Raw genomic sequence first — 21,775 nt, 5'->3', positions numbered from 1 at the left:
TTGTGTCTTTATTTTTTTTTTATTAGGAATAAATAAATCTGATAAAAATTAAATAGGTGATAAGCATAATAGATCAGTCAAACTTTGCAAGAAATGACCTATATATAAAATACCTTTATATCACAATACAAATATAAATAGCATCTTACATGTGTGCTCCTGTGCTCCCTCCCCTACGTTATTAGCTTTCCTCTTGCTCAGACTCAGCATCAAGGACAGCAGAGATCCTGCCTCCACAGTTTGTGCCTTGCATCTTCACAGCATGCAATAGACAACTTTGGTTTACAATTTTGAAGAATGCTCCTGTAGTGGCAGCTTTTGATACATCTGAAGAAAGGAGAAAATGTCCATTTTGTGCCTCACAAATTAATTTTTAAGGCCATGTAACTGTCTCCTCCTGCATCTGTTCGCAACTTATGTTTCTAGAAGGTATTTATATCCAACAGTTTTCTTCATATCTCCTGTTAAATAACCAGTGCAACCCTCATTAACTGTTTAGTTTACCTTAAAGCCACACAACTGAAGGCACTAACTTGAACCTATTCATTATGGGCCTCGTATCTGACTTTAAAAAGTCCTTATCTCAAGTAGTATTTTTTAATGTTAATTCTTTGTTGTATCTGATTAATCTGTCAAATTCTAGTATCTGAACATCAATAATACAAGGTGATGCAAGCTTTTACAAAACATTCTGCTTACTGTCAGTCTTACCTAATGACAGAATAACAAATGAGATCCTCCTTTTTTCTCTCTTTTTTTTTTAAACAATCAGATGCTTCCTATAAGAAAAAGAAAAAATAACTGGAAAGCATTTAAGGACTTAAACTACTTCCAGACTATAAAAAAGCCAGGATATTCTAGAGCAGGGGTGTCAAACTCATTTTCACCGGGGGCTACGTCAGCCTCATGGTTGCCTTCCAAGGGCCAAATGTAATTTTAGGATTGTATAAATGTAACTACTCCTACATTCCCTGTTCTAGAGGGTATTAAGGCCCTGTTAGTTATCAATAAATGTTATCAATAAGCATTGGAATAAATATGGCCTCTTCATTTATAATTTGATAAAGAGTACTAGGGTAAGTAATTGGCAGCAAAAAGTGAACTAGCAAAAGACTTGAAAGGTTTACTCAGTTAAACAACAAAAATCGCTCTGGACATCTTACAGCAGAAGCATAAAAGGCATTTTATTTGTACATGCTGTTTGCATAATTTCTTCTGTGAATTTGTATATTATTTGTTAAAATAAATTTACATGTCCAACAAGAAAGAACTATGAGTATTTCCCTTCAAAACAGGTTAATCAGATTATACATACTGCAGATGTAGGTCAGTGTCATTGAGTCACACCAGCCTCACAACTGGATATATTATAAAAGGCAAAATAAAGACATTCCATCACCATGTTCAGAAGTTGCACCATGATTTATTGACAGTCTGCTGTAGAAGAAATTGCAGCACTACTAATTAAAAGAAGTAACAACTAACTGATAGACTGATGTCAGCTGTTGAGAACTTTTAACCACATAAAATTATTATATTATGTGAGTAGCAAAGGGCACGTGCTAGCAGAGCCAGCTTTTATAGTTATTCAGTCTAACCCACAAAGTTTAAAGGCATATTCTGGCCATGGTTTCTTTATTTAAGGTCTAGCAGCATTGAAGCAGGGTTCTCCAAATAAGATTTCCACAAGTTAGAAAACCGGGCCATTGTAGCTCCATCAATGATGCGGTGATCGGCTGACCAACTCACATTCATTATCTGTGCTTTAAATACTTCACCTTTTCCATTAAACCGAGGAAGAAGCTAAAAATCAGAGAAAGGGGGAAAAAATTAAATATTAAATACTTTCATTAACAAATCGGTGTTTTATTATTGTTAAATTGTTAATCTAGATTTAAACATTTTGCCAAATTAGACAGATAGCAGTAGTGCCATTCCAAAAACAAAGACCTTCCCATTATTGTTCGTGCTGTGGATTAGAGTATGTTGCAAACCTACATCATAACCAGTCATATCTTGTTTGCACCATCACGGAAATGCTTAAGTAGTGAAAACTCTTCTTGACTCAAAAGTTTCTTCCTGAATAGTTTATTGCACTGTCAGTGCTCAAAGTGAGAGCTTCCCTAAAACATTCCCTAAACGAAAGGCTCATAGGAATAACACAGAAAAAGTTTATTAGTTAATATAAATTTCATTTCCACCATTGATCTCAAATGCATATATTGAAGAACTAAAGCCTGAAATTCAGAAAATATGAAACTGCCTTCACCATACAGAGTTCTGTATGGATTAAGCTACTCGGGTCACGAAATTAAGCTTCATTATCAGAATAGGTTTTTAGTCTCAAGTTTTCTCCTTGATGATAACAAAAATGCTATCAACATGTTGCAAAACTTGTAAAAACATATTTATGTTGTTTCTTGATAACTAGAACGCTAAACATACATGTGAGTGAAATATAACAGGATTCTAGAAAACAAATGTGAACCTTTGGCATGAGATCTCTGTTTAAACATCTGGTGTCTCTGCACAGTCATCTAAAAACATAAAACTTGTCAATCACAAGCTATGCAGTTTTTTGTAACATAAAGAGGAAATGTTTATATAACAAAAACAAAACAAAGGGTCGGCACATTTCATTTTCTCTACAGATGACCTGAGTTAGCTCGAGTTAAGCATTCACATCACTAAGATGAAGTTAACATACCTGTATCTTTCCAAGTGCTCCAATAGCTACTTCAGGAGGTAGTATCACCGGTTTAGCATATGTGCCACCAATCTAGAAAGAAAAATCTGGGAATATTAGTTTGTAGTTTGTTTTAGTTTTTCATGCAGATTGCCTCTTGCATTAGTTGCTACATTCTGTTCATTGCATATAAAACTTTACTAAGGTATTCATTTCAGAAGCAGTTCTCAAATATAAATTCTCCTTTTTCTGTACTTACCGTGCCAATATTTGAAAGGGTGAATGTTCCCCCAGTGAGGTCGTTCGTTCCCAGTTGGCCTGCGGAGCCCAAGGACTGTAGGCGATTCAATTCAGAAGCAATCTCAAACACACTACAGACTTGAACATTTTTCACATTTGGGACAATTAAACCTTGCTCTGTGTCCATAGCAACTCCAATGTTGTGCGAAGCCTGCAACAAGTTCCATTAACCAGACATTAACATAAGCAGTAAACATAAAATATATTTGACATAAAAAGCACTTGAATAATGTCTTCTTCAAATAACTTTTTAACCTAGAAAGTGCTGTCTGTAGTAAACAATTCCTCTACACAACTTTGAGGGGAGAAGGTGATGTAAAGTTTTCAATATTAGCTTTCCACATCTGCAAAGTGCAAACTGATTTTGGCAATTTCACGTTCAGGAAATAAAAAATCCTGGAATCCATTTTCAGTTGAGTAACAAGACATGACTAGTAGATTTTAAAGAGAACAATACATTTAAAAAAAAAAAAAACAACTGAGTTGTCTTTCATTTGCTAGAAGGAATATGTAAGGATTAAATCTGAGAGATACTGATAAACCAGCACAAAAAAGTTTGTATTACAAGAAATGCATACACATCACTTAATAGAAACGTGCTGCCCAGAAGTATCAATCCAGCACTCTGTATGAAAACTAATTCATTTTAAATCAAAATTGAGTTTAAAACATCACTTCAATACATGAGGACTGAACATTGGAACAGTGGAACCACTGTGCCATTACTACAAATACTACTGTATTCAATTTTAAATGTTTTCATTTTGAATGCTTGGCCCATCTTCAGGTGAAAAATAGGAAATGACTATATTAATATACACTTTTGAGGCAAGCCTGAATAACCAAGTGACTCATCAAATATACTGTTGAAATAACAACAATAATAAATCAAATCTAATCTTAGAATCTGGACACACAAATTATTTCCCAGCACATCACCATAATTTTGGTTCTTACAATTAGCTCAGACATTCTGAAAAGCACTTGGTAGCTGTTAGTTTAGGTTTTCTGCTCACAACTTTTACTGGTAGCTTACAAACCTTATATGTGACATTCCGACAGCTTTCATCCAAAGAGGCATTTAGAATGGGATATTGCAATAATCCCAGAGATGCTGCCTGAAAAAAAAGAAAAGACAGATATTTGTATCTTATAACCATAAAACTGCATAGAAAGGAAGGAACAGTGGGAGACAAGTCAGCTTAATAACAATATGGATTTCCACAATGCAATCAAATTTCGCTTCAACTCCTGATCTTCACTCTTGATATTCTGTCATTCTGAAGATAGCAGAAAAAAAAGGACAACTTACAAAAAACAGATATACATCAAGAGAGACATAAAAAGTGATAATCCCTTTCCCAAGTATAACTGAAGCTGAATCCGCATTTTTTATTTCTATTCCACAATTCAAATACAATATCCCAAGACAAAAGATTCGAGATGCAGCAGCAATGTCATTCTCAGCCCCCCACTTAGATGACAATTATTTCAAGGAAGTAATACTTATTCCCCTAAAGAGAATGAGCACAATGAGTGCTTACTTAGCACTCTAATTGAAAAAGCATTACCAGAAGTTTCAGACTAAGCTATGCATTCAATGTGTAGCTTTAGGTAATGCACCAGCCTCCACTCATGCCAACAGTTGGAAATAGAACCATGGCAACTAAACAAATGCAAGCACCTGGTCTTCTAAACCACAGAAGGGACACACCTGAGGGGTTCATTACCAACAGAAATATGATGATGATGATAATAATAACAACAACAAGGACGCATTTCACACTAGGTTCATTTTAATGGAGCTCATAAAAAATACTGACAGTTTCCAAAATTTGTTCAGTGTAATTCAAACACCCAGTGATGCTTACCCCCATAATGAATAAGGCTTTATCTGGTCTGTACTTCCCCATTCGTATTTCTAAAATTTTCCTTGATACTATATAACCCTAACTACAATTCCAACAGTAAATTGATAAGTGGTTCAATAAACAAGAGAAGTTGAGACTTTTTTTGTGGCCATGATAGAGAGGGGTTTTGGCAATAAGTGCTCTGCTGCACATCTCACCTTTATGAAGAAAGGCATAAAGGAAAGCTTAACTCCACGAAGTTGTGCTAGAGGTTTCAGCTCTTCTCGCAGCTGAACAAGCTGAGTCAAGTCAATCTCATCACAATAACCAAAGTGGGGTATCTTCAGGGCTGCACTCATAGTCTTTACCATTGCCTTCTGAAAACCTGCAAAATATTCACCAACTTCTTAAACCAACCAAATAAGCTTCTGGGAAGTTATGGTGAAATTTCAGTTACTTGTTTTCATCAAACAAATTACACAACTTAAAACAAAACAAAACAAAACAAAACAAAACCCAACCACAACAGAAAAAGGACAGGGTAAACTCACTTTAGGATCAACAGTTATTTAGCAAACGAAATTCAATTTTCACAATTGTAGTATTTCAGATTATATTACTGCATATATCTCCTATGTATGTGTTTATTTGAAATCATACTACAGTAATCTGCACTACTCTTTCCAGCCTCTCCAAATAAACATTGACTGAGAGGCAAGCAAAAACCTTTTATCTTCCTCTTTTAATGTGACTTTTCTTAACTCACCATCTTTTGTTGCACTCTTCTCCAGAATAAATGTGAATGCTGAAATATGCTACTGTTAGGCACTGATAAACCCTTAAATTCACTGCACTTTGCCACTAATTGTGTGATGATTCGTACTGCAACAAATTCACGTTTCAGAATTCCTACCTGTTTCAGCATACGTTTGAAGAAACATGGATTAAAAATGAGCAAGTGCAACTTGCAGCCCAACTCCATCTGAGTGAAACACGAACAATTATTTCATAAAATAGTTATTTCATGCAACATCCCCTTACAGAGCATGTTTTCCTGTTGCTCACTTGCATGACAATAACATGAAACACACTCCCAACAAAAGGAATCAACTGTTCACTAAATAACATTTAGTGGTAGTCTACCGGGAACATGATCTCAAGATTTCATATTTCATGATTTACCTGTGATAGGTTCAGTTTTATCTTTTCCTGAAAACACAATAGGTCTGGAAACAGGAATTTTGTGTGCCTTGTCCTTTGGAGCAGCTGGCACAGTCTCTGATTTTGGTAAAGGTGGGATAATTTCAGCCTTTGGTGATGGAGGTAAAATAGCTCCTGTTTGTTTGGCCAAGTAGTTGAGTATGTCTTCTTTAAGGATTCTGTTATCTTTCCCTGTTCCAACAACTTCACTCAATTTAATCTGAAAAGAACACAACAAGCTATGACACTTTCATTTTACAGCAATATAAAAATATCCTATATTGTAAGCTATGGTTAAAAATTATTCCAATTACTGGTCTTACATACCTACAGTTGTTTTTCATTTTTTATTAGGTACTCAATGTTGTTAAAATCACCCAGAAGACCAGCTAGGTGTCTAACTGCATATTTAAAGAGGAACTATGAATACTACTTGCCTCTTAATTACTTCACAGAATCAATAATGAAATATTAGTTTGAAGAAAGCAATTTGTCACTTAATTTTTTCTCCTAAAAATGCACCACAAGCTTTCAAAACCAATGGAATTCTTGTAGACTCACAGGAAAAAATAATTAGAATAGCACTTAAAGGTCACCTAGTATATCCTCTGCTCCAATACAAATGTGAAAAACAGAACAAGGTAGCTAAAGCTGAGATTCAATTTTCTCTCCTCCTTCCTCTGTCCCAGGAATCTATTCTGATACTTTATTATTTTTATTCCAAAAAGGTCATCTTAATCTCCAGCCTAAAGCATCTTAGCTGCATTTCAAGTCCAGTAATTCTTTTCCTATCCACCGTAATAATCAGAAAGCACAGTCCTCTCATCTTTACTACAGTTTTTACACATTTTAAATGTATTTGAAAACAAGTCATTTCTCTCTGCACTTCCTTTTAGATCACTGTTCTCCTAGTCAGTCAAGGTGCTATACAAAATGCAGCAGGACCTGATTCAGGAAACTTACATTGTTCTCCATGGCCAGACGACGAACTGCAGGGGTTGCTAATGTTTTGTGACCTTTTATCTCTTGGTGAGTGTGCTCTTCATGAGACATAGGAGGTGTTTCAACAACATCTTCTTCAGGGGCAACACCTGCAAATGAAAGAAAAACATTAACTTTACTACATTAAAAGCATTTGTTAAATTCCTACCTCAACCATCCTGCAATTCTGTGACAGCTGAACTTTTTAACATTTACTTTGAGCTACTGTGGATGGGAACAAAGCATGCTAAAGGCTGCTGCTTAAGCTAAACTTTCAATAGGACATGTCTGGCTTTTGAGATTTTAAATCCTAGTAAAATATCACAGCTTTTTCTACTAATTTTCTTGACTTTATAAAGGAAAAAAAATAATTCAATTTTAAGATTTTCAGGAGGAAAATGTAAACGCCTCTGTCACTGAAGGTTTTATAAGAACAAACATAAAATATATAAGTGAAAAAACAGCTTAAAATACCTTTTGAAGCATCAGTTTCAATGTCCACTAATGGTTTTCCAACATAAGCAGTTTCATCTACATTGTAATGGAGTTTTCTAATGATGCCATCATAACGACTAGTAATAGTAACAGATGCTTTATCGCTCTGTACTTCACAGATGCTATCAAACTGAGACACACTATCACCTTCTTTTACATACCTAAGAGAAAAGACACAGGTCAGCATAAAACATACTAAGTGTAAAAATCCATGCTGTGTATTCTTTTGATAACTTCAGCTATATACATCCCCACAACATGCAAATGCATTCCAGTTAAGAGGACAAATTCTACATAATGGATACATTTGCTATATATCTTTTGCCTGACTGCTTCAGAACCCTTTGCTGTCTGAAATGACACGATGATTTACAGTATCATCACACATATATTTTTCCGATTACTTTGGTAAAGCAGAGTTTTCTTGACAGATTATAAAACATCTAAAAAATAAGAACTAGCCCAGCTTAGTCTGAACATAAGGAAGTTCGTTTTGTGCCAGAATCAGTATACAATCATTTTCAGAAAAGACACCAAAAGTGGGAAACGCTGTCTTCTATGCAAAGGAGGTATTTTCACCTATTTGTACAGAGAATGGGGCATTTCAATGCTGCCTTCCTTCACTGTACACTTTGATTTTGCTTAATCATTGGCTTTTTAAAAACCATTTAAATGTTCAAATTACTAAAGTCAATAGGAAAGGGGTATAGGATGAAATTATCTAGATTCTCCAGACTAGTCATTTGTTTCTGAAGTTCAGCCTAAGCAAGTGTAATAAAAGACAGACCTCCAGCACTCTAGAAACATTAGTCACTGAAAGAAAGCCTAAATACAGGTGCAGTTAGGCCATCCCACTCCTCACATCTTTTCCACTCCCAAATTAACCACATTGCAAATAAACAAAATGTAAAGCTCAGTATATATATATAGGTTTTAAAATGTGGAAAATTAAACTTAAAAAACTTCCCTAGTAACTCAGAAAACATATTCTCAGATAAATAATTGATACAGCTGTTAAACTACTTAATGATTTCTTAGTGTATTTCTAATAAAGCAGAGCTTACCATTCTTTTACAGTCACCTCTGTAATCCCTTCTCCAATGTCAGAAAGCTTAAACTGGACAATTTGGCCAAATAAAACTTAAAACAAACAAGGAAATGGAAATACAGCATGTTTAGTATTAAATATATCAGACAGAACAATCTGAATGCATCAAAATTAGTCTACATACCAGTCATATACAAACTGCTAACATAACACTCATAAAATAGCAAAATAAAATACATTATTTTATTATGAAAAAGATTACCAGCAGATGTTCTGAATAATCGCTGTTGATGACTAAACTTGAGGGCAGATTTGTCAAACACGCACACATATTTTGATTTTATAAAGCGAATGCTGCTGCACGATCTAACACGGTGAATGCAAACCTGGGAGAGAAAAGTCTCAAGTGTTAATATAATGGACTGAGGAACGTAGAGCTCATTTAATTCCTGATGCAACAGTTTCTAGTTTATATAAGTTCTTATGGAAACACTATTATACTGAACACACACTGAATGTACAATAACCATTAAACTAGCATAAACTTTGCCAAATATTGTAACTTCTTACACTAACACAACACATGGGAAGATCAAAGCCACAATAGCATAATCAATGAACAAAAATCATGACAAGATCTAGTAAGAGATTCATACTTGCTATTGTTTCTCTAAGCAATCAGTTTAATCAGGACACACACACAAAAAGCATACATGGTATAAACTACATCAGCCATCTGAAACATTCTTATCAAGAATGGATGCTGCAAGGGTCTCCTAGACTGCAGGAAAAATTAGCATATTTTTGTCAGTTCTTATTGCAATCAAAGGTTAATCTGAAGTATGAATTGGAAAGGAACTTGACATCAGCAGGCAGGGACAGCTGCCCTCTTATTTCTGTTAACATATAGGCAATCAGTCTTCAAGTAACTGTAGTTTCACATCAACTTTAATGGTATTTTTTAAGAACTGCACATGAGATGGTTTTCTTTCATGGTTACAATTATATTTATCCAGAAATCAACTTAAAGGATCAATGGAATTTTCTGAAAGGTTCTTCAGACAGTGAAGGAGCACAGCAAATCTATGAACTATTTCTAAATGTGAAGTTTCATAATGCTTTCCATGTGTTTTTAACATTTGGTAACCAATGCAGGTAGTAAATTAGTAATATCACTGCCAAAAAAGACAGACTGACTTTGTTACAGAAGAGTTTAAATGCTGTTTCAAATTACATCTGTAGGAATAATTCAAAACCACTGCACTAAAAAAAAACTGAATCTTTTTGGTTTGCAGTTTTGCATATTCTCTACTAAAAAGCTGGTGTGCTAGGATGTTAAAGCAAATATACAGTACCCAATCTGTTCATAAAACAGTGTTCCGTTCTAACAAGTGGAAAAAATACAATCCATTAAAGAGTCTGTGCTTATTAATTTCAGTATTTAATCACCATACTACTATTTTTGGTGTAATGCCAAATAAGGAAAAAACCAAAAGAATATATAAGATAAAATTAGTTCTAATATCCATAGCATATCCACCTACATATCTTGATGTCTGGAAAAATACAGTAATAAAAGACAGGCACAGTACCAGCAGTTATGTTTATGTCACCGCTATTGGGCTGTTTGTATGACAATTTAGAGGCAGTAAAACCACAGAAAGATAACACCTTTTCCGTGCAAGTGTTCAGTGCACGGAGCTACAGTGGGGAGAAGAAACTGAGGACCCACTCCAGCCTCTCACTGCTATTGCGGACACACCAGCCAGGGGCATCTGCCCAACTAAGACCCATGGTTGAACCAAGACAACTTGGGAGCTGTTTGCTATTTGGGGGAGAACTGCCTTGCCTCTGTTTAGTTCAGTTTTGGTTGTTTCCTTAAAAAGAAGCCCGCTGTGCTTTTCTAAGTCATCACTGATCCCGAAGCTCTACTGCTAGCCTCAGAAAAAACGTTTTTATGCATCCTGCAGGCAACTGATTACCTAATAACATCGAATTTCAAAGTCAAATTGCATAGCTTGTGCTCAATGGCAATGACTTCACATTAAAGGATACTCCTCTATAGAACTCTTCTGACTTGCTGTCACATTAAGTCATTTTAGTGAACATTTACTTACATTTGATTTGTTTTGCCTATATATTCTGAATCTCCAAATATATAGTTGCCTATACACTAAACCGATGTCCGCGGTAGCATGTTTCAGTTAGATGTTATTCCTCACCTAAACACCTGGCACCATGTACTAGTGTTCAGGTGACTGTTATGTCCCTACTACTTCACACAAAGACCTCCAGGCTTCTTTCTTTACTTCCTCACAACTTACAGCCTCCATGGACAACCACCATTCCTTTCTCCTTTTCAAAATACAATACAAATAATTTTTAAAAGCAAAAATTGAGAACTACAACTGATCCTTAGTTTTGTTTTCACTTGGATTATCTTCAAAAAGATGTTTCTGACATTCCACAAAACAGCAGTGACATAATTGGAAACCAACATTCTTCACAAGAGCAGGACGACCATAGCACATAAAGACAGAAGAAAGCACAAAGTCTTCAGGATGGTATAGGAGACTATAAGCGTCCTAAAACGCAATCAAGTAGATTCACCTCTTGAAGTACAATAAGGTAGCTCAACTACTTAATGTACAAATATCAAGGCTCCTGGGACTCAAAGTAATAGGTTTCCCCTCCGTGCAGAACGCTGTGCAAAGCGGGCAGGTGGCGGGGCAGAGGAGCGCTGCTGGCAGTGTATCGCATAGGCAATGCAATGAATCAGACGACTAAGAAATAACAGAAGAGAAAGGTGTCATTGCCTTGTTACGGGAGGCACAGGGAACACGGCGAAGACCCTGAGCGGGCAGGAACCTGGGGCAGAGAAAGTCTGTTCTGGGGCCCTGAGGAACGAGAACACTCTGAGCCCCGGGAAGCGGCGGGTGGGCTCTGCGGGCACCGCGGGCCGTGTGGGGCCGAGCGCTGCCGGCTGACAGGGACACGGTCACCTGTGCACCGGCGGGCAGCGGCCGGACAGGCTGAGAGGAGGCGGGTGGGGCAGCGCGGGCAGTGCCCGCCCGCAGGCGCGGGGGAGGCGGCGGCCGGGAGGGCTGAGGCGGCGGCAAATCCGCGACTGTGTCATGTTTGTTCAGAGGGGCTGCGGCCCGGTCCTCGCTCGCTCCCGGCTGGAAGGAAGCCACAGGGCTTCAGGATTCCGCTGGCGAGGTGGAGGAGCCGCGCGTCGGCCACCGCCTCACCGGCCAACCGGGAGCGCCACCCCCCGCAGCGCCCCCTCCCCTTACCAGGCGCCCCGCGCCGCGGCAGCTGCTCCTCATAGCGGCCAGGGCCGCCATCTTACTCCGGGAGAAGGCAGCGCTCGTGCCTCGCACACCTCCCACCAACCAGCCAATCGCCGCGCAGCCACGGCGGCCGCAGCCAACCGGGACCCGGGCCAGGGAGGGCGGTGGCGAAGGGGGCGGGAGCGCGAGGCGGCGGAGCGGGCGCTCGGTGCCGCCGCTGCCCGGGGAGCGCAGGCGGTGCCTCGGAGCCGGCACACGCCCACAGGAAGTAACGGGAGGGCGTCACGTGCCCGAGCGCCTAGCGGAGGTTCCCGGAGCAAAGCGCGGTTTCCGTTGGCCGGAGTGGCGCGAGGGCAGCGCCGGGTGCCCGGCCTTTCCCCGTACACCTGTAATAAAGTCACGAGTGCCACTGCCGGGCCAACATGCGTGCGTCTCTCCGCACTTCTTTCAGCGATTCGGCTTCAGGGGAGAACTACTCTGTTGTAAACGTGACGGCCGGAATCCCGCTACTTTCCTCCGGGGCAACAGTGTGTTGCAGGGCACAGCTGTGCCCCCGGGGCTGCCGCCCCAGCCGCTGCTTGGCCGCGGCCTGCGGGGTGCCGCGTTTGTCACCGCTGCGGCCCAGGAGCATCGGGAAGGGGGGCAGGCATTGCTTCCTCCGGGACGCCGAGCCGCTGCAGCTCCGCCCTGTGCCAGGACGCGGTCCTTAACGCGGGGAGGAGGAAGCTCTTGCAGCCACTACGCGGCTGCCCGTACGCTGGGACCCGGCGGCTGCTCCTGCAGCGGAGCCGCCCCTGCCAACCCACGGAGGGCGGGCGGGAGGTGGCTCCGGTCTGCGCCTGCTCCAGCGCCGCCGGCACCGGATCGCATCTCGGGCGTGCTTCCGGGTAGCGTTCGCGGCCCCGGGAGCTGCTTCGCCGGGGGCTCGCCGTGTGCAGGGCCCCGCCAGCATCCCGTCAGCGCGGCAGGGGCCTCTGCGAGAGACTGCTCCGCTCACCGCCAGCCATGGACGGGGACCGGGTGGAGATAGACGGCGGGATCATGGAGGGGGTGAGCTCCGGCGGCGGGCTGGGCTCGTCTCACCTCGCCCCGAGCGGCGGTGGCGGCCGGGACGATGGCTGGCTGGGCGGGCAGTGCTGTACCGCCTGTCGAGCAGTTTCTCCGTGCAGGGCGGGCAGATCTTGCGAGTGTCCACGGCGCTGAGCTGCCTGCTGGGCCTGCCGCTGCGGGTGCGCCGGATCCGCGCCGGGAGGAGCCAGCCCGGCCTCAGGTAACGGCCCTTCCCGCGGCCTCTCTCCCGGGGACTGGCTCGGGGCGCCGCGGGCCCCGGGCACGGTCAGCGGTGCCATGTGTGAGGCCCTCCTGGCGGGGAGGTGGCCGTGCAGACGCCTTGGCTTGATTTTGCCTGAAGTACTTCCAAGAACAAACCCCAAGTATTTCCATCGCTTTAAGAAGGCCCTTTTGACAGAAAACCCCAGCTGAAGGGCTGAGCCCGGAGGAAAGCTGGGCCACAGACCGGGCGCCCCGCAGCCCCCCGGCCGGAGGCTCCGGACCCCTCGCCCTGTCCGCTCGGCCCAGGTCCCGCCCGGCGCTGCCCCGGACCCGCCGGTCAGACACCCAACACACAGAGCATCAGAAATATTCTCCAAGGTGCTAAGCAGACTGCATGGCATGAAACCTGAAGTACGTTTGAGGTCATGTAGTGCCTCAGCAAAATGTGATTCACCCAGCGTGTGGTGTTAAGAAGTTTGTTTCTTTCCTGTTTAAATTACTCAAATAAATGGAAACACAGGCACAGCGAGACAGATAAATAGCAAAGCTGTTGGCTCTCCTGTGGCTCTGGCTACCAGTTACTGGCTTGGCTCCAGTTCAGCATTCCCATCGTTAACCCATTGCATTTTTGTCTAAGCATTTATCACATTAGGACAAGTGACTGCTCCTGTGTCTTGTCTGTCTGGACCCATTCTAATGGAAAACACAGTAGAATCCTGCAAATTCCAGAAGGGCCTGAATGCTGCTCTCTTGGCTCCTGTGAACTCAGGAGAAGTACTGTAGGAACCAGTTTGAATTTCTGATCCTCGTTTGATCTGAAATTTGCAGTTGTAGTATTTATTAGTTGGTATTTAGTAGTTCTTTTAATGTAACATAAGAATGTAGTCTGTTTGCATATATCTTTGTTTTGTCACTCCAAGGCCTCAGCATCTGTCTGGATTGGAGATGATTCGAGATCTATGTGAGGGGAACCTGGAAGGTGGAGAAATTGGCTCAACAGAAATAACCTTCACTCCTGGGAAGATTAAAGGTGGAACCCACATAGCAGATACAAAAACAGCAGGGTATGTCTTTGTACGTGGATAATGACTGATGAGTAACTGCTTTTAACTGCTTTCGGTAACTTTAAAATTATGACAGAAGATGTTTTTGTAACTTTAAAATTATCACAAAACAGTGAGGGGAAAAAAAAAAAAGAACATTATTACACACATAATGAGCCAAAATCTGTGCTGCCTGAGCCAGATACATGTGACCAAAGAACCTTTAGAATAGCCAGGATATATATGACTGAAGTACACGCAGATGTAACAGTTTTAAAATTATAACTGATCTATAAGTTGAACACTTGATTAATGTTAAGCAAAAAAAGCTGCCCATGTTGCAAAACTAAGTTGGGTTTAGCTATGGAAGGCCAGGCTGAACAGTTGTTTGGAAGCTAGTTTAGGCATAGATTAAAGTTTGCTTTAAGCTAAGATAAATATTTTTCTGAGCTGCAGTAGTACAAACAATCATGCTGATGCCTTTTACTTAACACAGAAAGGTCTGAGTAAGCAACCATGTAGCAGAATTAGTAATTAAGCACACACACAAAAAAGGGAGACAGTATGGTTCGCAAACATTTGGAAGTTACTTAAGAAAACAAACCCACGTTTTCTTCAGTTCAGTGGTGATCACTGTTTTCACAGTTCAAAATCATGTTTGAAACCCCTGTGAGATAACTGTTTTGTTTTGCTGAACAAATTACTTTAAAAGCATATTTTCTATGCTGAATTTTCTTGTGCAGGATGCTCACCAGCTGCTTGGCAATTCTGTACTTTTCTAAACATTTTGTTATTAAATAAGCATTAAAATGTTGAAATTACTGTCTAAGACTTTTCTGCTTTTATCATCTGTTAGCTAAACCTACAGTTTTCACAGTTGGATCAGTATACTAAGTAAGCTACATTAGAATCATAGAATCATAGAATCATTCATTTATTTCAAACAGGAATATTAAAGATGTGCTTATTGTGAAACAAAATCCTTCATATTTAGACTTGCTAAGGACATGAAGTTTTAAATTAGTATTTTTTTAAGGCAAATAAGTTTACTGATAATGTTCAAAATCACATACTTTTATCAATGCTCTGGAAGGTCATTTGCCTTTGATATGTAATGATTCTGTGATTATCTTGCAATTGCTTTTAGGAGCGTATGTCTGCTGATGCAGGTAGCAATGCCCTGTGTGCTGTTTGCTGCTTCCCCATCAGAACTTCGTTTAAAAGGTGGGACTAATGCTGAGATGGCTCCTCAGATAGACTACACAGTCATGGTAGGGGAACATTTCTTTGGTTTGGTGCATATTTCATGCATATACATGCAACGTAACTACTGTACTTCTGTTCCTCTTGCTGCAATTTTATTTGTAATTGTGGAATTAGGCGTTGCACTATTCACATAGAAAGCAACCAGTGTTTCATGGAATTTCATGAAGCAGCAACTAGTCTGTTTGCTTGTAATTACTAAAGAAAATATATTATTTATTCTAGAAATGCTGTAAATTGTTAAGATTTTCTCTTCCTTCTGTAAGAAAATCCTTTTACACAAAGTGTCTATTCAGAATGAAGTATGCGGAACGTCAAATAAGCTGTATGTATAAGACTGGCTATCTTTTTTTCAATAATGTAACTGAAATTTGTGTGTTTAAATATTTTTCTTTTTGGAAGACTGCATAAAATAGTAGGAAATTATAAATGCAAAATAGATTCACTCTATGTTTTTATGTATGTTTCTTTTTCAGGTTTTCAAGCCAATAGTTGAAAAGTTCAATTTCACATTTAGTTGTGACATAAAAAAGAGGTGAGTTATGCAGACAGGCGGCAGAGGCAGGCCTTACTGAACCAGTGCGTGAACGCAGAGGCACGCACACAAGGCACCCTCAGTCAAGCCGAGGATGAATTTATAATAGATGAATTAATCTGCATCAGCTGCCCCTGTGTGTAGTGCCACCAGATGATGAATGGGATATGGTTCTTTCCTGTCTGTCTTTTTTTCATTGCTGAGTCTTCAGCTGCTGTTTAATGTTTCCTATGGGCACCCCTGAGGGAAGCGCCTGCTGAACAGGCAGGACATTACTGAGCTTTTTCTGAAGTGCCAGTCATGTTGATGTTAGGTAGTTAATATTAAGTGTAATGAGGTAATACTGTTAGAGAACCTAATTCTATCATAAAGACTTGTAAGGAACACATCAAGAAAATTCATATGTACAGTAACAGAGACCATAAAAATGTATAATGAAATATATTTAGAGCATTCTGACTCTTATTGGTTTCCATGTGCTCTTTGCATTTAATGATATCTGATTACTGTTCCTAAATAGGGGCTACTATCCTCAGGGAGGTGGTGAAGTTGTAGTCCAGATGTCACCAGTCAAAGAGTTGAGCCCAATAAACTTAACAGAACGTGGCACAGTGACAAAGATATATGGAAGAGCATTTGTTGCCGGAGCACTGCCTATAAAAGTAAGTTTTGATAATAGCCCTGGTAGTGTCCAACTTCATATATCTATATAAAATTGCATGTGATCTGCTTAACATACATCTGTTGTTCCTGTATTCTGCAGTTTTTCACATACAAACTAAGTAGCCTTATTAAATTGTTTCAGTTATTCAGGCTGTAGAATAGTATTTTGGACATTTCTAAAATGCATTCATTGCATAGGAATATGGTAGCAGCTAACACAGGAAATGGGAATGATGTCATTGTTATCCCTCATATGACTGTTCAAAAGTTATTAGCGTATATTGAGGTGTACCTTATATCTGATGTACATATTTTTCATATTCACATCAATTATTTTAAATCTGAAATCATGGCCCTTGTTCATAGATTTATGGGTAAACTATGGTGCACTGTAATAGGCAGAAGTCAGACTACATCAAATTTTTTGACCATTGCTAAGGGTATTAGACAGAACAAGTTAAGGGTAGGTTTAGCCAAAGATAAAACAGAGAGAAATTTGCTCCTTTTTACCTCCTTCTTTCTATTATTCCTATCCTGTCTGTTTTTGCAGAGAATGAGCGGCGGGATCTCTCCAAGGCTCCTTCTCACACACAGGCTAGGAATTAGTAAAGGAAGGAAAAGGAGAAACTGAGTTAGTTTTTGAAGAGCTGGTTTTGATCTTAAAATCTTCAAACCTAGTAGTATTGGCTATGATTGCATCACAAGTATGGGATAAACTTCATATGCCCCCACCTGCCCATGATTTAAAATTGTTATTTTATATATTATATCTTACAGATTACATCCTGTACATAGTAATTGTGGGTTGTTTTTTTTTTGGTTGGTTTTGGTTGTGGGTTGTTTTTTGGTGTTTCCTTGTTTGGTTGGTTGTTGTATGTTTGTTGGGGGGGTGTGCTTTGTTTGTTTTTTTTTGTTTTAGAAACTCATGTTTTAAGATAATCAAAACTAAAATCAAATCTTTCTCCCTATGAATGGAGAATAGTTCTTGAATTTCTATTGATATTGAAGCTTCTGCTTACATCACTCTAATTCTCATTTGTTCAGCATTTAATGTTACTTTAATTTTGTGAGAAAATTCTCAGAAAATATGATGTTCAATTCTTGCTTGTAGGATTTTATTACAGTCTTTCGTTTTGCTAGTTGATAAAATAGCCCTTTTATTCAGGGATCCACTATAATAATTAGACGTATAAGGAAAAAGTATTACTATAATTGCATAATTTAATTAATGTTTTTTACCTCTTACCTTGTTAGCTGGCAAAAGACATGTCAGCAGCAGCAGTGAGATGCATCAGAAAAGAAATCAGGGATCTTTACATTAACATTCAGTCTGTTCGAGAACCTGATGATCAAGCCGTTGGGACTGGAAGTGGAATAATGTAAGATGAGCCCAAACTTTCCGTTGACACCTATAACCTTGCTGGTTGATTATTTACATCTTGATTACATATCTGATTAAGTATAATGTGAGTGATTTTGGTTTTAATGTTGATTTTTTTCTGCTTAGTGTTGTTGCAGAAACTTCAACAGGCTGTTTGTTAGCTGGGTCATCACTTGGCAAGAGAGGTGAGAGTTGTATGAAGTACACCTCACAGATTTAATGTGCTATTAATAAATAGGAATCTGAAGTATAATTTGTTCAAAGATGTGATGCTTTGAGTGTTGCATTTTTAAATGGATGTCGTTCTGTAATAAAGGACAGTGGAAATAAGCAGATTTTAAACATAGTAAATGCAATCTTACACTTTATACTTCTAAGCCGCTTCTGCCTAGTGACAAAAATATAAAAATTGTTAAACTCACCTTTTATCAGAATAGATTGTTGCGGATCACCGAGTTGAAAATACTTCTGGACTTTAAGAACATATGGTCTTTGTGGTTTACCCCTGAAGTTTTTGTTTAGCGCTGAGTGTTGATGTGTATCTAGATTAAAAGGAATAGAAGTTATTTTAGTTTTAAATCGTTTGAATAAAATACTTCTCTGACTGTAAGTGGGACTACTTACTATGTGCCATCATAGGATGGGAACCTTTTTAAGAAGGCATTTGAGGCAATAGCATGGAAATAGCATTTAAAAAGTTGATCTTTCCTTGATGTCGTCTTTTTTTTTTCTTTCTGCATTTTTAGAATGTTAAATAATAATTGGCAGCATCCTAATCTCCTGTATTTCTCTGTTAGGAAAGAATCCTGACAAGGTTGGCATTGAAGCAGCTGAGATACTGCTTAGGAATCTTAAACATGGTGGAACTGTGGATGATTCTCTGCAAGACCAAGTAAGGCTTCTGAATGGCTTTACATGAGGTTGAAGGAGAAAGAGCATGCATGTATGTATGACTTATAAATAAGAATGAACAAGGGAAGAATGAGATATAGATTTCAAAGTTAGACTGCATCTCCACAGGTAGGCATGGCTTTACATAATTAGTTGATGATTAGAAGTCTTAGGAGATTTCCAGGTGTGGTCAAAATATCGCTAGGATTAGCAAATTACATACAGTTCATAGGAACCACAGATGCTTCTGGCTTTGCACCAACACTATTAATTTTTCCCTTTCTGCAAATTTCAGTAGGTATGGAAGAAAAGAGGTAGGAATTTGCTTCTATTTGGCACTCCATGTAGTGGAGTAAAAATAGCTCCCTGGTTACACATTAAGAATGATACTAAGTGAAGCTATAAGAGAATAGAATATCTAAGAGGTGTTCCTGTTTGCCATGCTCACCTCATTTCATTTGAGAATTAAGAACTTCCACCCTCCACTATCTTAGTTCCAATAATGCAGCTTGGTAAGACTCTTGGGTTGTTCTAAGTAGGAGACATTACCTCTTAGCTGTAAATACCTGGTTGCACATTACTATTATGTAGTAGAATAGGAAGTATTTTGGTCTAGGACTCATCCTACTTTTTCCAAAGTGTGCACAGTACAATTTTGGTGGGAACATGCCACAGCTGTAGATTCAGCCTGTATGGGAACTACTCAGAGTTACCTGACACTTTACAGAGTACTTGTCATGGTGATGTTTGTAACTGAAATCAGAATTTTTAAGTATCTGTCTGGCAATTACATCACCAGAAAGTGTTATAATTTAAAAAAAGAAAAAAACACCAACAACAAAACAACACACAAAAAAAAAATCCTTCCTCTCCACACAAAAGTAATCTAATCTGGAGTCTAACATGATTTCGGGGAGTTTTGGGGCAGGAGGGCGAGGGAGAGTCAAGTTAAATGTAGTAAGTGCCAAACTCCACTGAGAAAAGTAGCAGTTATTTCCAGGCTTATTGCGCCTTGGATCACACTTCACACTTAGCACCATGAACATTTAGGAAACTTGGCAAACCACATTTTTACATCTTCTGTACTTCTTTTTTTTTTTTTTTTTTTTTTAAATCAATAAGTTCCTAAGATCTGAAGAGTTACTTAATTATTACCTTTTTCTCCTTTTCAGCTGATCATTTTTATGGCACTAGCAAAGGGGGTGTCTCGAGTGAAAAGTGGGCCAATTACACTTCATACTCAAACAGCTATACACTTTGCAGAGCAGCTAACAAAGGTAAGTCCAAAACTTCAGGAAGTTTTCCCTGTCAGTTGCCATGCAGCAGCTAGGAAATGTGCAGTTTAGCAGGCATTGTGAACTGAACTTGATCATGCAGAAAAAGCACTGGCAAAATAATTGCTACAATATTTATATGGGAGTTTACCTGTAGAAAACGAACATATGTTAGAGTTAAATGCCTTTAGAATGGTTAGATACTTTCACCACTTTTATTTACACATTTCTTAATGAAATCAGTCAAAGCCGTAACATTGATAAACACATGGCGATACAATTATTTGAAATCAGATATTGAGTATTTAAACTTACGTATGTTATAACTTAATTAGTGATATATTTCTAATCCTGTTTTAGGCCAAATTTACTGTGACAAAATCAGAAGAGGAAGATTCCAGTACAGATACCTACATCATTGAGTGCCAAGGAATGGGGATGATAAACTCAAATTTATAGGGCTTTAAAAAAAGGCAGAAAACTGACAAAAGCAAAATTCAACATACCTCAGTGATGTACTGCACTACATTTCAATGGATGTATGATATGCGCATGAACAGGAGGAGCCTTCTGTCACATCTGAGGGCTTTGACTTCAAGGATGATGTCGAGTTTTTCCTTGATGTGCTGAGAATCTGTGGTGTGAAAAATGGCAACTTTACACTTTTATCTTTTTTTTTTTTTTTAAAGTATTAGCAGCAGAATGAGTACAGACAGGACAATAAATAGAATACATTGTATGTATTTGAGAGCTTCAATTAGAAGCTTTAATAATTCAGATTCACCACAGAAGAAAATAACTATTTCAGTTTTGAAAAAATAGTGATACATTCTTTCCTCTCTGAAAAATGTAAGTTTTGTTCTTTGGGAACCTTTATGTTATGAGGTATAGGGAATGAAGTGTACCATCAAATCTGTATTGCTTTCCTTCTTTAGCCATTTTGTTTAAATTGTGCATGAGGAAATAATAAAGCAGTATCACCATATAAAAGCCTGGTGTTTGTATTTGCTGTTTTCTCAGCAGGTTGTGTTAGTGGGAGTTGGATACAAAGTAACTTTTCAGAAGGAGAATTTCTTTCCCAACAGAAAAAACCCACCACTCAATGCGTGAAACAATCTTCTTTTACATCTGATTTCATCTATTTTTAAAAAAAAACTTCTCAAGCAAGCTAAAAAACATTACATCACAAACACAAAATATTAACTTACGATATGACTGGATTTTCTGTCTGCAGTTGTCCTTGTTAACATGCTAGCTGAGTCTGTATTTTCACCAAGCTGTTGTTTAGTCTTTTTAAAGGGTGTACTTGATTTCAGCTGTTGAACACAGATGTATAGGCACAGAGATACAGAAATGTATGTACACAGCACTGCATAAACACGCAGGTATATTTAGGTATATAAAATCCCCCATCTATGGATGAAGTAAGGAAGACTTTCTGCCAATCTGGCCTTGATAGCGCTACAAAAGCTTGTTCTGGAAGCTTGAATTGATTTCAAGGTTTTCCATAACCCAGACTTCACCCGTTGCTCTAAGATTTTTTTTTTCCTCAGTTGTGACAATTAAATCTAAACAACTGAAGTTGTAACTTGAAGTATGG

At 39.1% G+C, this 21,775-nt stretch overlaps 2 protein-coding genes across 4 annotated transcripts; one reads left to right on the top strand and one right to left on the bottom strand.

Moving 5' to 3' along the window:
- Positions 1 to 1,159: 1,159 nt before the first annotated feature.
- Positions 1,160 to 12,064, bottom strand: DBT (dihydrolipoamide branched chain transacylase E2). Of its 2 annotated transcripts, XM_071810370.1 has the most exons (12): positions 11,857 to 12,064; positions 11,377 to 11,457; positions 8,823 to 8,946; positions 8,577 to 8,652; positions 7,492 to 7,673; positions 7,000 to 7,127; positions 6,019 to 6,256; positions 5,055 to 5,221; positions 4,027 to 4,104; positions 2,946 to 3,137; positions 2,708 to 2,779; positions 1,160 to 1,803 (listed from the first exon to the last, which is right to left on the bottom strand). In XM_071810370.1, exons 1-12 carry the CDS (start codon positions 11,905 to 11,907, stop codon positions 1,636 to 1,638), a joined length of 1,557 nt encoding a protein of 518 aa, XP_071666471.1. In that variant the 5' UTR covers positions 11,908 to 12,064; the 3' UTR covers positions 1,160 to 1,635. The 2 variants fall into 2 exon arrangements, with proteins under 2 accessions (XP_071666471.1, XP_065697850.2); XM_065841778.2 differs by lacking the exon at positions 11,377 to 11,457 and having other exon boundaries at positions 11,857 to 12,062.
- Positions 12,065 to 12,215: 151 nt separating this feature from the next.
- RTCA (RNA 3'-terminal phosphate cyclase) lies at positions 12,216 to 21,165 on the top strand. Of its 2 annotated transcripts, XM_065841781.2 has the most exons (11): positions 12,216 to 12,903; positions 13,023 to 13,123; positions 14,046 to 14,189; positions 15,316 to 15,439; positions 15,908 to 15,966; positions 16,487 to 16,628; positions 17,884 to 18,008; positions 18,137 to 18,195; positions 18,808 to 18,902; positions 20,074 to 20,178; positions 20,536 to 21,165. In XM_065841781.2, the coding sequence occupies exons 1-11, from the start codon at positions 12,859 to 12,861 to the stop codon at positions 20,632 to 20,634; spliced, it is 1,098 nt and encodes a 365-aa protein (XP_065697853.2). In that variant the 5' UTR covers positions 12,216 to 12,858; the 3' UTR covers positions 20,635 to 21,165. The 2 variants fall into 2 exon arrangements, with proteins under 2 accessions (XP_065697853.2, XP_071666475.1); XM_071810374.1 differs by lacking the exon at positions 13,023 to 13,123.
- The last annotated feature ends 610 nt before the right edge of the window (positions 21,166 to 21,775 follow it).

Source organism: Patagioenas fasciata, chromosome 6 (assembly GCF_037038585.1).
Source record: "Patagioenas fasciata isolate bPatFas1 chromosome 6, bPatFas1.hap1, whole genome shotgun sequence".
Taxonomy (NCBI): domain Eukaryota; kingdom Metazoa; phylum Chordata; class Aves; order Columbiformes; family Columbidae; genus Patagioenas; species Patagioenas fasciata.
The sequence above is the reverse complement of the archived record's forward strand: the minus strand, read 5'-3'. Positions and strand labels throughout refer to the sequence as shown.